This window comes from Pyxicephalus adspersus, chromosome 1 (assembly GCF_032062135.1).
Source record: "Pyxicephalus adspersus chromosome 1, UCB_Pads_2.0, whole genome shotgun sequence".
NCBI lineage: Eukaryota > Metazoa > Chordata > Amphibia > Anura > Pyxicephalidae > Pyxicephalus > Pyxicephalus adspersus.
Window position 1 is genome coordinate 158,324,756 of NC_092858.1, and position 17,094 is coordinate 158,341,849.

The 17,094-nt window shown below is 37.5% G+C and overlaps 1 protein-coding gene across 2 annotated transcripts in view; it reads left to right on the top strand.

Annotated features, from left to right (window-relative positions):
• Positions 1-17,094, top strand: part of LOC140344781 (multidrug resistance-associated protein 1-like) — a 45,979-nt gene that overhangs the window by 15,447 nt on the left and 13,438 nt on the right. For both annotated transcript variants that reach the window (XM_072432001.1, XM_072431993.1), the window contains exons 6-17: positions 909-1,163; positions 3,267-3,332; positions 4,261-4,398; positions 5,796-5,942; positions 7,388-7,472; positions 9,639-9,705; positions 10,490-10,616; positions 11,804-11,980; positions 13,075-13,242; positions 14,710-14,890; positions 15,675-15,750; positions 16,816-16,876. In XM_072432001.1, the coding sequence (XP_072288102.1) occupies positions 909-1,163; positions 3,267-3,332; positions 4,261-4,398; positions 5,796-5,942; positions 7,388-7,472; positions 9,639-9,705; positions 10,490-10,616; positions 11,804-11,980; positions 13,075-13,242; positions 14,710-14,890; positions 15,675-15,750; positions 16,816-16,876 (1,548 nt within the window). The remainder of the gene's footprint in view (positions 1-908; positions 1,164-3,266; positions 3,333-4,260; positions 4,399-5,795; positions 5,943-7,387; positions 7,473-9,638; positions 9,706-10,489; positions 10,617-11,803; positions 11,981-13,074; positions 13,243-14,709; positions 14,891-15,674; positions 15,751-16,815; positions 16,877-17,094) is intronic.

Here is a 17,094-nt window from a genome sequence, read left to right on the forward strand (position 1 = left end):
TTAATGGTAATAAAAAAGCCAATGGAGATAGAGCCAGTTTGCCTTATATCACCATCTAGTGGTCAGAGTGAAAACACACTTCCCTAGAGCCCAGAACCCTTTTATGTATATCTCCCTATGATAGGATACTGCATCTTCCTTTTAGTGCAGTTTTATTTTAAAAGCAGGTTGTTTAATAATTTTTTTGGGTTGATAAATCCTGAAATATAACACCTCACCATTGTTTTTATTCTTTTCCTTGCAAGCAGCTAATAAATATGGAGTGTAAGGCATAACACCTGCTACATTGTGTGTGTAGAAAGGAAAAGGTTCTATTTACTTGTGTCCTCCTCTACTACATCATGCTGATTGACAGCATAGTAAAATAATGGAATCTCTGGTTAAGCATATGAACAGAGCCTTTCTTTTTCCTAGCTTAGACTGGGTCAGCTTTGTATGCCATAGAAGTGGAGAAGCGGTCTAACATTTCTCTTCTGCAGGGGTGGACATAGGGAGGTGCAAATGTGCCAGTCCTCAGCCAACAGAGCCGCAAATCAGTTCAGCTGGGAGTCCCCAAATCAGTTCTAATCAGGGGTCCACTGTTAGATATGTTTGCAATTGCTTTTCTGTGCATATGACTACTGAAAGTACATTTTCCGTAAAGGAAACATATATTCCTTTAAATGATTTTTCTAAATATATACATGATTGGCTTGATATTATAATGTTACTAAAATGTGTTAATACTTTGTATATGTTTCCATGTATAGGTTGTAACTATACTAAACTAGGAGCAGATTATTTGCTTAATAAATAGGTAGTCTCTGCTTTGTAGTGCTACACAGTTACATACTGCTGTATATCGGTGTTTGTTGTCACATCTAAACTCTTTTAGGATATTTTGTAACATTAGTTTGTTGTTTTGGCAGTCATTAAACTTGGCAAACTCTACGCGGAGGAAATTTACAACGGGAGAACTGGTAAATTTGATGTCATCAGATGCCCAGCAGCTCATGGACCTCACAGTGAACATTAATCTGCTGTGGTCGGCCCCGTTCCAAATCCTCATGGCCATAGTCTTCCTCTGGCAGGAGCTTGGGCCATCCGTGCTGGCTGGTGTGGCTGTGCTGGTCCTGGTCATACCTCTAAATGCTTACATTGCAGCTAAAGTGAAGCAGCTGAAGGTACTGTGAAAATATATTTATTCTGAAATGTATTCTTGTAGAGAGGGTCAACACAGCTCACATAAATATGCAGCAACTGCATGATGCCGTTAAACCAAAATTGACTAAAATCCCTGAGGATTATTTCCAGCACCTCACTGAATCTTTGCCATGAAGAATTAGGGCAGTTCTGAAAACAAAAGGGGGTCCAACCTGATGTTAAATGATTGATATGTGCAGAGGTAAACTTTTAGGGCATAATCACATTATAAGGTTTTGCAAATAGTTTTAAATAGCTTTAATTTGAAAGGTGGTTGTACATTAGTTTACTTTTTTCATAAATTATACATTCAATAAATGCATTGAATCTAATTGATATCTATTAAAAGTAGGGCACTCTTGAACAATATTTAACTGAACATTGATCAGAAATGGCCATTCATTTGTTGATCAAGTGGCCAACATTCACTTCATACCACCCCTTGCAGTTCTAATGTAATTTCCTAACAATCACAACTCATGTGATTATTCCCCGTTGTTTACTGTAACAGCCCTGACAGTTGTTATAGTAAGCAGTGAGGAGCACTTCTTTTGGCACTTTTATTGGTTGGTGGTTGTTAGGCTGTTCTCCTGGGTCACTTAAAAATATGGGGTGTTCATGTTGGATTATGCATAGTGGTAATCCACGTAAATGATCAGTATTAGGGAGAAATTAATCGCACAGAGAGAAAAGAGAAGACATACTCTGGCGTCTTCTCTTTTCTCTCTGTGCACCTCTGCTGCTTCAAAGCGATCACATGACATCTGACAGCCAATCGAGCTGCATGTCATGTGCTCGCATTGCTCGTACACAAATTTACCGGCATCTCATACAAACACCGCTGCGGACCACTTCCGGTCCGCGGATGGTGGTTGGGTGCCGCTTCGTTTTCAATAATGGATCATGTACTCGCGGCCCACTGAAAACACCGCCGCGGCCCGGTGGTTGGGGACCGCTGAACTAGAGTACAAGGGTCTTACAGCTTCTCTAAGCACCCCATGTGTTCTTTCCAACTTTAGTGCTGCTCCTTGGTTACTCCACAAGTGACCAGAGGAGGTCAAAAAAGGTACATTGGACAAATTGTTAGAAATATGATAATAAATACAGTGGACATTAAGTAGCAGAATTAAGAATGTGTATTCTTGAAATGTATGTAAACCCAAGCACAAAAAATAGTTACATTGACATTTACCAGTCCTTAGATGTTGTAGCAATATTGGTTTTCATTCTTTTAAGGCTTTCCCCCCTTTTTTTAATTCCAGTAACATGTATAAAAGCCAAAGGACAACAACAATAGGGCTTTATAGGCATCAACTTATAGATTAAAGTGGAAGTAAACCCAAAACTAACCCAAAACATAAAAATCAAACCTTCAATCCTGGAGATCAGTCTATCCTTCGGAAGGTTTCTTCCATCAAATCTCGTGTTTTTGGCTTGGCACAGAGGGAGCACCAGGCACCAACATTTTATCCTCTCTTCTTATGTGTTCTTCTTTCTACGTCACCCAATCTCACACTGCGCAAGCGTGAGATCGGGTGACAGGGTTTGGGAAAAAACTTGCTGATCTCACTGTGCATGCATGAGCTCAGCAACCCTCAAAATCCGCTCTCCCACTAATTTTGGTGATTCATTTGGATGCCCATTTTGGGTTTTCTTTAATTAGTCTGTATTTTGATGCCTATAAGGTTCTGTTTTTGCTGTCTTTTAGCTTTTGCACTATTTAGGAATGTATGAGATGGAGCATCATCTAAAATTATCTTCTGGTATAATAAATCCTGCTAGTAACATACTTGCTGTTTAGGGTGACAATTTTTTACACCCTGTTCTGTCCCTACTGTACCTATAGAGATAATGTTTTAGGTCTATGAGACACCTCCCTTTCTTTTCTATAACGTAGAATCAAAATGTAGTTTTTGCATTTATCAAACAGATATAACAAAACACTTTCTAATGATATATGGTAAAATAGAGCAGGTTCATTGTTCTGGTTTAAATACTCCTCAATGATTGCCCTTTGTTGTTAGTTAGTTATGGAAAATCCTGGGATTATTTTGGCCAGTTTAACATCTTTTCCCTCCTTGCAGAAAAGCCATTTGAAGAGTAAAGATCAACGCATCAAGTTACTAAATGAAATCCTACATGGAATAAAGGTAAGCATAAAAAGTGGCACTCCTGCCTCATAGCACTTGGGTCCTGGGTTTTGTAACATTAAGGAATTCTCTGCTTGGAGTTTCCATGTTCTCTTTGTGTTTGTATGGGTATGATCTGGGTGTTTATATTTACTCAATAAACCTGAGCTAAAAGAAACATAGAGATAGCGATTTCAAGCTTATCTGGTTATCATACTGTTTCAGTGGCTTTAATATTTTATTTTAAGGCATTAACTCAGCTCAAGATCACAGATCAGTTCCATCCTGCTTTATATTAATTCATAAGTCAGTACTTCTCAACCTCAATCTGTTTGTCTATCTGTAAGGGTGACGTTCTTCCCACTTGCTTGCAATGCAGAAAGAATTCTTCCTAATGACTACCAAGCTAATGTACTATAAGTTGTGGATATAGTAAATATACGTCATTTCAAGGGTTCACCATGGTAAAAAGATTGAGAAACACGAAATTAGAGGATCAGATGGACAGCCAAGTAACCAGCATTTCCAAGTGTTGGAATGCCAACTATAGATTTTGCCAAAACTGGCCATAGAGTATTTTTATGTGTGATTGTGGTATTAGATCAGATTAGGTCCTAAGGGGCAGCAAATGATACCCAGTGGGTGTAACATAAAAAAAAAATATTAAATAAAACAATATAGTTTATATATTTTGTCAGCTTTCTGAAGCAGTTACATTTAAATGATATCTTTTACACATTATTTTGAATAAAATTTAAACTAGTTCATTTGCTTATTTAGGATATATTTAATGTGTATTTTTCTTCCCTTATTTATAGCAATAAAGTTGCACTGTCTTTCAATGATTTACAAACAAAAAAGTGATGGCAGAGTTTGGGCTCTTCCCTACCATTTGTGTTGTCATATTATATATTATGGTGTTCATATGAATTGTGTACAATGTTTGCAGATTCTAAAGCTGTATGCCTGGGAACCGTCTTATCAGAGGAAAGTGGTTGATATTCGGGAGAGGGAAATGGATGTGCTGAAATCTTCTGGATATCTGACCACATTTTCTATGCTGACGCTCACCTGCATTCCTTTCCTGGTAAGCCGTATTGCTGTAATTTTTTGTTATTACTGTTTTAAACCGTTAGGAATGTTTTGTCTATTTGATCTTACTGAATAGAAAAGAAATTCTAGGTATTTAATGAGAAATGGTTGAAAGCACTACTATGCAGTAACAAATTTCTACCAACCAGATCATACAATGACCAGAGCGTCACTTTGTCTTAACAATCTACCTGTAAAAAGGGAAGTAATATGCTCATCGAAGTGGCAATCTGGGTGTCAAAAAGCTGCTAAATCTCTACTTCCCAGCAGCTGAATGCATTTTAAACTGCGTAGAATACTTGCTACTTTGTCTGATGTGGTTCCAGACGAAACTAATGTAGATGACTATAAGTTTGCAATGGCTGCTGCTACAAAGAGATCACATATTTAGACATGCTCAGCTCATGCAGGTGTAAATACAAACATGCACAGTGCACAGTTTGAAGCTGCGCTTTTAGTTGTAATCTATATTGAAAAATATCACAATCCAAAGGCAGGGAAATCTTTGATGTGTTTTGTGCTACAGAACTTTGTCCATTTGGCTGTAGCATGGAATATGTCAATGTTTTCTGTGCAGTTGGATTGTCCTTTCTTCATTAATGATTCCTGGTGGAAGCCTAATCCAAATCCCCTTGTAAAAAGATAGCCCATTTATGATTATGGATTACATAGATACATAAATGCACTGGCTTCCTAATTGAGTATGCAGAACATATACTGTAGCTGATAAATGTGACAAGACACCCAAATAATATACCCTTAGTTGTAATATTTAAATTGTTCACATGACATAAAGCATTTTTTAGCTGGGACATATTTAACATGTACTAGTCATAAATGTAGGATGAAATAGTATAAAGACAAAAAATCTGATGTTTTGTGACCCATCAGCAATTTTCACTTTTATTTTTCATTTAATTCCAAATAGAGGTCCTGGGCACCTGGGAGTCGATTTTCACTTCTTTTACCACTGGTACTCTTAGGACTCCAATGTACCCGGCCCTGAGCTAGGCGTCTCCTGCTCAACACTGTGGCTGCAACTTTCCTTAAATACATTGGAGTTGCAGAAAATCTATTTCATTAAGTTAAACTGGTCCCTGGAGTTGCAGAATGCAAATGGAGAACAGGTGGTAATAGCTAAAGCCATTTGTCATTTCTGCTGTAGAGCCTCTTAAATTTTAAATCTCCCCTGTCCTTATTAGCCCTGTCTATATGGTAATAAATTATTTATTTTGTATGATTCAAAAGGTTGAATGTACAAAGATTATTTGAGTGTACAAACATTATTTCAGTCAGACTATTTTAGCATAATTTTATACCTGTTCTTCTCAAATCTTTTCACAGGGTAATGTACAATAAATGTAACTCACAATTATTGCTTTTTTTGTCAAGGTTTCTATTGCTACTTTTGGAGTATATTTCCTGACTGATGAAAGTAACATCCTGACTGCATCAAAGGTTTTTACTACAATATCGCTCTTCAACATCCTTCGACTTCCACTGTTTGATTTACCCACAGTCATCTCATCAGTGGTACAGGTTAGTATGTTTTTGCTTTCAACACTCAAAAACATTTTTCCTAGTCCAGGTTCCTTAGCCAACACCCAAATGATCAACCATGGTGTGGAATCTACCTTAGTGCCTTGTTGTGTAGTCTGCACCCAAACATTAACCATAGGGTGGAATTACCATATTGTCACTTGATGAAGGCACTTTTGATCAATATCACAGTTTTTATGACCATGTCATTTTTTGTCAAAAAATGTCAAAGCAGCAAAATTTTTAAACTGATATATTACTGGCCATACACATGGCAATTTCTAGAGTAACACCTATTGATTGTAAGCTCTTCTGGGCAGGGTCCTTTCCTCCATCTGTGTCATAGGTTGTATCTGTCTGTCACTTGCAACCCCTATTTAATGTACAGTGCTGGGTAATATGCTAACACTATAAAAAATACTGATTATTATTATTATTAACACTAATAATATTAATAGGTTTGGCTACTTTTATCCAAACTGTAAGTGCAATAAGGACCAAAGAGTTCAATGTGAACAATAGTAATTATTTCAAAACTTCTGTGAAAATCTTATACAGGTAGTTGTTAACTTTTGCAATCCAAAGCTGGCTGAAGTTGCTTTAAAATTGTCTGTGTATTGCTAGTATTACACATGTGGTGTACCTTTTCTAAAATGAAGTTCAGTACAAGTGGAATAAGGTAATAACTCCTCAGACCTTTACTTCTGTATGGCTTGTTATGACTGATTTTGAAATAGAAATAAATAATTAAATGTTTTATGCTTATATTCTATGTTCCGGTTATTTATAGAATACAGGTTCGCTTGCTACAATGAATTGTACCAGAAAATGTTATGAGAATTTGTCATTCTCTAAGTCCTTGGAATGTCTTGTTGGTGACCATGGGGATAGTTTTTTCTTCTTTGTCAGGCATTGTGGGGCTCTGAAGGACAGTCAATCGATAAGTTGTTCCAAGATAACTGGAACTCGTGTCTCTTATGCTGTAATGTGCAGTTTGTGCAATTTCTTGTTAATGACTTAACATGTCAGATGTTTATGCCTGAGAGCTCCTGGATGGCACTTGTCCAGAATTTTAGCTTAAATAGGCCTTCAATATGGCTACCAAGTTAGATCCTCTACAACCTGCAATCAAGGTATCCACATGTGTTAAACTTTTGCTTTTTGTTCTTTACCCTCTTACTTTGTAACTTTCTCTTCTAAACAAACTTTCAAAACTTCCACTGTGAGCACAGGATTTTTTTCCCTTATCAATTTAAGGAAATTAGAGGAAAGGATTATCAGTTAGTTTTAGGGTAAAATTTTTGCACATCATTTAATTAATAGAAGGAAGGTTGCTATGAGCTGTGATATCTGTGGCCCCAGTGTGCTTGTATTGAATAATCTGTATAACATATTTAGCAAACTCTTTACTCAAACTCAATAACTTGCTTGTTTACTTTTTTTAGACAAGAGTTTCTTTGGCACGACTGGAAAATTTTCTTTGTGGTGAAGAACTTGTCCCAGAAAATGTTGAAACTAATTATAAAGGAAGTAAGTGAACATTACATGGACTTTTTAAAGTGACCGTGTAATCTTTTTAAGGTTTCCTAGATCTTCATGTGAAATAACCAACAAACTGCGTGATCTGCATGATGCAGAAGAGCAGGTCACAATGGGGCACTGAAATGCTCATTTTTTAGTTTACACATGGAACTGTATTATCATTCCATTAATCTATGCTGCACCAGGTTAAGATTGATCCAGATGGAAATACCGTATTTTTCGGACTATAAGACGCTCCGGCCTATAAGACGCACCCAATTTTAAAGGAGAAAAACCTAGAAAAAAAAGATTCTGAACAAAATACTAAAAAATCACTCTGTGTCAATGTATCGCCTTCTAATCACTCTGTGTCAATGTATCCCCTTCTAATCACTCTGACACAGAGTGATCAGAAGGGGATACATTGACACAGAGTGATTAGAAGGGGATACATTGACACAATGTATCCCCTTCTGATCACCCTGTGCCAAAAAATCATACTCACCCGATACCGCGATCCCGCAATGCTGTGGGCTTCTTCTTCTCCTCGCTCCCCTCCTGGCTGCAGCGCGTGTCCCCTCCTCCTCTGAGCGAGGAGAAGCCGACACGCATACCCCAGCGATCCCATAAGCAGGCTGGATCAGCCTGCTTACCGGATCGCGAGGGCACGTGTGCCGGCTTCTCCTCGCTCAGAGGAGGAGGGGACACGCGCTGCAGCCGGGAGGAGAGCCAGGAGAAGCCGGCACCCGTACCCTCGCGATCCCGTAAGCAGGCTGATCCAGCCTGCTTATGAGATCGCGGGGGCACGGGTGTCGGCTTCTCCTGGCTCTCCTCCTGGCTGCAGCGCGTCTCCTCCTCCTCCTCTGAGCGAGGAGAAGCCGGCACACGTGCCCTCGCGATCCGGTAAGCAGGCTGGATCAGCCTGCTTATGGGATCGCTGGGGTATGCGTGTCGGCTTCTCCTCGCTCAGAGGAGGAGGAGACACGCGCTGCAGCCGGGAGGAGAGCGAGGAGAAGAAGCAAGCAGCATCGCGGGATCGCGGTATCGGATGAGTATGATTTTTTTTAATTATATTTAACATGTATTCGGTGTATAAGACGCACCCACTTTTCCCCCCCAGTTTTGGGGAAGAAAAAGTGCGTCTTATAGTCCGAAAAATACGGTATTTAACAATTACGAGTAAACAAATCTTGGGATAAAAGCTTTCTGGAAACCCATTCAGTCATTCAAGTATATGACTTGTTGCCAATATCCTTGAACAAATGATAAAAGGAACCTGGAACCTGTTAACACTTCAAACAAAGCAAACTATATATGAGTGTGTATTTATACATATGTACTGGAATGATACAGGCCCTATGGATAATATACAATTGTCGAGGTTTGTTGGATATTTTAGGGGAATCATTTCTACAAGCTGTAGCATCTTCCTCCTATTCTCTTTATCCACTTCCCATATTTTTTTTGGAAATTGGCACCACCTGGTGAAATGAAGTGTCTGCTGATATAGAGTAGAAATAATTTGGTGGCATTGTATTAGAAAAAATAGCATAAAGGCATTTTTTAATGTAGTCAACCTTGGCAGCTAAAGTCATGTTATTCCAGGGCGGGATTTGCTTGTTTATGGAGGAGCTCCTTAACTCTCCTATTTTATTTGAACTTGTGTATTGGCCTGCCTACAATTGCTAGGAGAAGACATTTCTGCTCAATTGCCAGTTGTGAAAGAAAACGTCCTCTTCTATATGCCAGTGAGGGCATAACGGGTATTTGTAGTCTGACACTGTTTCAGCTTTTGAAACACAAAGATATACTTGGTGCATTCTAGTTCCAGTTTCTCAATGTTGACTGGCAAGAGGGGACTGACTGTACCACATTAATTGCTTAACTTTTTTGCAAATAAATACAGTCATTTTGTGAAAGTTTTATTATCAGATATATTGATTGTTTGATTGTTTCAATTGTTGATTGTTTCAAACTATACTCAGAAATAATTTATTAACCTGCATACTTAGAATTGGTCTTATGGTGAATATTATATTATTATTAAAACAAAGCTACTTTACTCAAAGTAATTATGTTTTTAGGTGACATGGCATGTGCTTTAGTGAATTAGGTGAAATAATTCCTACTGTTCTATATGTCATTCTGTTAAAGTATTTCTTTTTATAAATACAGATCATGCGGTTGGATTTAGTGGAGCTTCCTTCCAATGGGAAACAAATGGTCCTTCCATCCTAAAAGAGTAAGAGAATAAGCATTATGTATTGGGAAACATTGTTGAAGGAAAATCCCTAACTTAAACATGCATATAAGATATATGTGCCATTTTGTCATTTCACATCATTCATTTCATTTTGCTGCCAGCCATTTCGTAACTGGCAGCAAATAAATTGTCCCGTCATTCAATCAAAAGTAACCTTTAAAAGAATTCTTTAAACCCTCTATTGGAAGTAGGGAAGAAAAGAAGGGCTTTACTGGTTTCTATGGTGTTGGTCAGCAGTACTCCTCCCACAATACAGTTGTTACTTGCATAGAGTTTGGCTTATCAGTTAAGCTAGTTGTGTCACAAGTAAGTCCTGCAGATATTGCTATAGGTAATCCATTAGGGTGTGCTTGCAGCATAGAAACTGCAAAATACTGATGGAGCAGCTTGGAATACTGTGAAATGTCCTCAGCTGAATGCAACTAACTACTACTAAAGTAACTTCAGAGCTTTCTCTTTTGCAGAGGTCCTACACCTCTACTACCTAGCACTTTGCAATCAGCAAAGCTCATTTTCCCTGATGATTTGAAAACTATAGCTCTGACTTTTAATTTGATTTTTTTTGTATTTCTTTTTTTATTTGGGAGTTCACTTGGGCTTTAGGCCAGGAGTGTGATTCTTATTGAGACCTAAAGACAGGCTGCCCACTGTGCTCAATTTTTTAGGTCCAGAAGTACAACTTTGAACCATGTTATTTGTAGTGACATATGCACTACCTACTAAGTTAAAAATGATGCTAATACATTTTTTTTTGTTTGTCTAGTCTCCACCTAAATATTTCGGAGGGTTCGTTGGTTGCCGTTGTTGGCCAAGTTGGATCTGGAAAGTCATCGCTGCTCTCTGCACTTCTAGGGGAGATGAATAAACTGAATGGGACTGTTCAGAGAAAAGTAAGATTATTGATACAACAGCCCACTGGTTTTCAAAGACAGCCTAGGCTATGGGCTACATGGAAGTGTCTCACCCACGTGCGCAGTTCACAGGTGTGAGGAACCAGGAAATGCAACCTCACCTCCTGTCTGATCCAGCTCTGGTCTATCTCTGCCAGGGTTGCATGCAGAGCAAAAACAGAATTATGTTAGTCTATGGAGGCTTTAGAATCTAGTAATTTAAGGTACTGACAGATGTTAGATTTTAGTAGTACAGTCTGTACAGCTGTGCCCTGCCATTGTTCAGTATACCTAAATAACCAACAGCCATTGACAGCAGTCATTTCCTATGAAGGAGACGCCGCAGGCCGTCTTCTTCTTGTCCTTCCATCCTCCCCTCAACATAGAATGCAAATTGTCACTACAGTCCCTGTTCATTTCTACTTTTACTGGAAACCATCACTAATGTTTCAGTGATGGTGAACTAGCATCTGTATGTTGCTCATGTGTCAGCTTTGTGTCTGATTTCACAGAGCACCAATGAGCCATTATGGACTGTGACATTCCCACCGCCAGTGAACCCTCACTTTAGCTCTGTTTTAAACATGTTTTCAGTACATGTAACTTTTTCCACTCTTCTAATACTGGAGCTTCTAACACACAAGTACAGATAGTCCCAGGGTTACATATGAGATAGGAACTGTAGGTTTTTTCTTAACTTGAATTTGTATGTAAGTCAGAAAAGGTACATTATTTTAATAAATGCAATTAGGGCAGATGTTTGTCCAAATCTTTATGGAGTCTAGACATTCATTAACTTCTGGAGCAAGCTGTGCTTTGATATGCAAACAGAAACAACTGCAGAGTTTGTCTTGGGCATTAAAGAGTTACAGAACAGCAAAGAACTTCTTTTGCAAGTCATGCGAACCACCCCCTCCATCAAGCCTCTGTCCTGCACACGAACAAGCAGGGAAGCCCCCTTCATATCTAGGAGTTGTTCGTCCATATGTCAGATGTCCTTAACTCGGGGACTACCTGTAAATCAGTTTTAATGTTAATGAGTATTCAATTTTATGTTGCTATTGTTAGCTAAAATTGCACAATTTACTAAAATACGGATTTTATGGGACAAGTCAGCCTCTTGAAATTAGTGGTGATGTTCCTACAAACTGATTACCTAATATCTTTTTTTGTTTAAATCGAAACAGGGCTCTGTGGCCTATGTGTCGCAACAAGCATGGATACAAAATGCATTGTTTCAGGAGAATATTCTATTCGGACAGACTTTTAATAAATCGTACTATGAAAGAGTCCTGGATGCTTGCGCACTCCTTCCTGATCTGGAGCTCTTACCACATGGTGACCAAACTGAAATTGGAGAAAGGGTAAACCTACTTATTACAGGTGTTTCATTTTATATCAGGGGAAGGGTAAAACTGTACTCAGAGGTCTGGAATATAACTTTATATTGGAGTGAGGGTCAACCTTTACTCATTACAGCACTGGTCTATCACTTTTTATTTGTGAGAGGGTGAGATTATATTCATTACAGGTTGGATGTATCATTTTATATCAGAGAGGGTGACACTATACCTATTACAGAATGTGTTCAATATTATACAGTATTTATATAGCGCCGACATATTACACAGCGCTTTACATAGTCATGTCACTAGCTGTCCCTCAAAGGTGCTCACAATCTAATGTTCCTATCAAAGCATATGTCTTTATTAGAGAGCTTAAATATTATTCAATTTTTTTGGGGGGAGCTAATGAACCTAACTGCATTTTTTTGGAATGTGGCAGAAAACCCACACAAACCCAGAGAACCTGCAAACTCCATGCAGATAGTGGGCCTGATTTATTAAAGCTCTCCCTAAGGCTGGAGAAGATACACTTTCATCAGTGAAGCTGGGTGATCCAACAAACTTAAAATAGATTTCTTAAAACATTGCTAGCAAATGTTTTCAATCCTGGACCAGATCTGTTCTAGGTTTTGCTAGATGAAAGTGTGTCCTCTCCAGCCTTGCAGAGTTTTAATAAATCAGGTCAGGTGTCCTGGTTGAGATTCGAACCTGGGAGCCAGCGCTGCAAAGGCCAGAGTGCTTACTTTTTAACCACCATGCTATGGCTGTATATTGTACAGTGGGTGAGGCTATACTTATTACAGGATGTGTGTATGGCTTTATATTGGAGGGTGGGTGAGACTATACTTATTACAAAACTAGTGTATCACTTTATATTGGAAAGAAAGTGAGAAATATGTCACCTAATTGTTGCTGAACTGCAAATATACAGCCCTGTGCTGAATGGATATTATTCAGATCTACCTTTATTGCCTCAAAGTTTTATTACTTGAGGAATAGACATTAGTAATACACATGGAGTAAAGTTGTATCAGAATAAGAGAATGTCTACTGTTTATGAACTTGTACAATGCAGTTTCTTACCTATATTTTTATCTTTTGTATGTATGCAGGGGGTAAACCTAAGTGGTGGTCAGAAGCAGAGAGTCAGTCTTGCGAGAGCTGTGTACAGCAATGCAGACATCTACCTGTTAGATGACCCCTTGTCTGCTGTTGATGTTCATGTTGGGAAGCATCTATTTGATAAGGTCATTGGACAGAATGGACTGTTAAAAAATAAGGTAAGCTTTTCTTTCAATCACTTTTATTAAATTTTCGGAGAAAAAAAAAAAAAAAAAACAGATATACATAACAAAAAAATCAGACCTACAACGCATACATCATATTTAACATAACAGTGTAGGCTTCGTATTAACAAAAGTATAAAACCAGAGAGCTGCATATACCCAAAGAAATATACCACAAAAAAAGAAATAAGGTAAGCTTTTAATAATATATGGTTGAATTATTTTAAACAGCCCTTGTAGCAATGAGCTGCAGTCTTAAGTGTGAATGTTAGAAAATAATCTTGACCTATTTTGATGGTGCAAACTGCCCTCAACCTTTGCAAGAACAATGTTTGACCTTACAATTATTTTTATCCCTGTTGTCAGTTAAAAGTGAGTGGGAATTATTGGTACGGGAGTCAGGTTATCATTTTCAGTTTAAAAAGAAATCTGTAGTGAAAAAAGAATATGTAGGGCCCCAGCGCTGCCCTCCTAAACTAGTCACCTCTTGCTCTGACTTCACCTTTTTCTGCGTCACTGACCTAGATCAAGCCTACTGATCAGAAAAGTCTATGTAAAGTTAGATCTCCTGACCTGCATTCTTATTCAAAGACTAAAGAGGTTGAATTGGAATAAGAGCCAGGTAGCTAGCAATGCTAGAAAGATCAGCATCAGCAATGTCATACATATTATGCAATATTACATATTCAGCACAAATTTCCTTTAGTGTATGTTAATAGCTCCTAGCACTTGTTATATGCCTATATTGGCTGTACTTATTTTACTATTTCTTGCTCTTTACTATTTTCACCTTGCTTTCATTTTTTTAAAATCAAATTAGGTTTCGGTTTATATATTTAAATAAAAATGGCTGGAAAGTTGTTGGGTTATGTTGAGATCTTAATTTTTTGAGAATCTAACTTCATTTGGGTATCAGTCCTGTACTGCATGGATGGTTTTCTCCTATTGTATACAGTAAAGATTAAAGCATTAGCTGGACTTTCCAGCAGTGTTTCTTAATATATTATCTTAGTTTTCCATTAGATTGAAGTTCTAAGGTCTCTAGCTTTAGGATACTAGGCTCTTTACTAAAAACATTCTGAGCTGATTAACTTCTGTATTCTCCCCAGAACTTTTTTTAAGCTGGGTGGGAAGAAGCTGTAGGTGGGGGGCAGTCCCTGTATTGTAACCCAATTATTCAGCAACCACCCAAAAACAGCCAGGTGGTTACTGTTGGGTGGTGCGCTCAGATAAAAGGGGCTGGGGAGAACATTGAACTTTTTACAAGTTTCCAGAAGAAACCATCTTGATAATCAAATTTATATTGTGTGGGTCTATTTATAAAGCAGTAAATTTGACATTTACCAGACATCACCAGTAAAAAAATTGTACTCCTGTTAAAAGATTTGTACTTGAAAAATTCTCCACCAGAAAGTGTGTGTTTTTCCTTTATGTTGAATTATAACTAATGTTTTTTTGTAGACAAGGATCCTGGTGACACACAGCCTCACCGTCCTACCTTTAGTGGACCTCATTATTGTCATGGAAGATGGCAGGATAGCTCAAGCTGGCACCTATACTGACCTCATATCAAAACGGCAGGACTTGGCGGACTTAATCCAGACATCTGGAGTGCAGAAAGAGAATCTTCATGACAAACCTTGTAAGTACAGATATGTATTTTTTTCTAGCAAAGATCAATGTTCTATTTATGATATGTATGTCCAATATTATTAGTTACAATACATTTCTAGATATGGCCCCCAGTGTGTATTTTCTAAGTTGCAATTGTGAATAAATATGAATGCATTCACAGTATATGATTGGCATGCAATATATTCAGGTATGGCAAGTTTGAATGATAACAAGGCTTTTGTGGAGTGTAAACACTTAGCAGATTTTAGAAATAGTCTGATCAGTTTATACATATGTCTTAAATGGATAAGTCATTGTCATCTGGTGCTACTAGAGATTTGTAAAATATTTTAATATGAAATTAGCTTTTTATGAAAATATGTTTTAAAAAACATGTGCATGCTCATTTTACATGTCTGTTAATCACACAAGTCTTCCCAATTAGAGGACATTAGTTTTTGGCCAGTATTCTGTATACGGAGACTGCTGCGGATGAAACTTACTACTTTATAATTTCTCATTTTTATAATTGTTTTGCACAAGTACACTGTTTTGATAGCCAGAAATAAACAAATAAAACCACTATACCAATGAAACAAAATTAAAAGATAAAAAAGCATAAAAATCTTCTCGGATCTCCAGTTTGGATACTAGCCTCAAAAGTCTCACTCCTTGCAGTTTGGAAATGCCCAGTACTGTACTGTGACTCCTGCGATGTGTGCTCAGATGTCTTATGTATAAGGGTCACTTCTGAAAAAGACTTATTGCTTTATTACAAATGGACGTAAATTGATCCCCTTTTTTGTCTTCAGCAAATCTTGTAAAAGAAACCCAGAATCTCAAAAAGGATCGGAGACAAGCTGGAGATAATTTGGCTCAAAAAGACAGGTAAGACTATGGGCAGGGTAATAATGCAGTTTATGAAAAATGTTACTATTATATACAAAATATATATCTAAGATTATAGAATAGTTTAGGATATAAATGTTATCATTTTAGTTATTGGGTTAGCATTAGAATGAATAGATTCTGTTTGTCCTACCTGCACATATACAAAAAACATATTGATTGTTTTACATTTCAGCAAATTGGAACTATGGGCAAAATCAAATATGGAGTACACTATGTGATGCTGTCTGTTCCTAACATTAAATCAGAGGATTTTGTTTTTCTGTGTCCCTGTAACATAATTGATCCTGTTGGCAGGTCCATTTTTTTTAGTATTATTATTTAAATCTTAAAGCTTGGGCGAGGTAGTCTTACATGAACATGTAAGGTAGTTTTAATTGACTCATAGGTGACAAACAATTCTTAACCCCAGATAACATTTTTTAGGCTGCTACAGGACCAGTTTCATATGATTTGTACAGCGCTGCGTAATATGTTGGCGCTATATAAATCCTGTTTATTAATAATAATAAAAATAATAATAATAAATAATATATGCGTGTGTACAACTGTAAATAAATTAATCCCAGCTTTTTTCAGCAGCTGATCACATCTTGGTTTCAGATACCACACGACACTTTTAGAGGGCTAGTGAAATGGAGTGAAGCATAAGGGGAACTAAGTTGGTTTATGTGTTTTGGGTTGTCAGTGTAAAGTAGTATGTAATTCAGCAAGGACTAAACAAATATGTCTTCAGCAAGGGCTAAAATAAAATACTTTTCTGATACAATGGCCAAGGGATAGGACCTCTTTTCGTGGTTCTTTATGGCTCTCTTCCTATTAGAGATTCTTCTGATTTCTTTGAATTACTGTCCGGGTCAGCAGGTTGTCCAGTGCCAACAAATCCAAAAATATAAATCTGACAGACCCTAACCATGTCCCACATTATCTTAAATAATTATATGAATAGAAATATGTATGTTGGAATTGGGCTACTCTTTACATAAAATTGGCAAGTAGCTCAATGAAAAAAACATGTCTAAACTAAGTATTTATTTTCAACAGATCAGTGTTTGAGATGCCAAATACTCCAAGAATAAATAAAGAAAAGGTTGCCACAGGAAATGTAAGTGATTTCAACAAATTCCTATACTGAATACAACAACAAAAAAATACCATCTGTTATGCCAAGTCAGGCATACATCATATAAAGCAACATTTCCTAATCATGCATAGTTTTACCTCCTGGCTTCAAGAAAGCTTTTAATATACAAACATTTACCTGTATGCCTTTCCTAAAAGATTCAATGAAACCCCTGTAATGCATAACTGTAAGTACTGGGA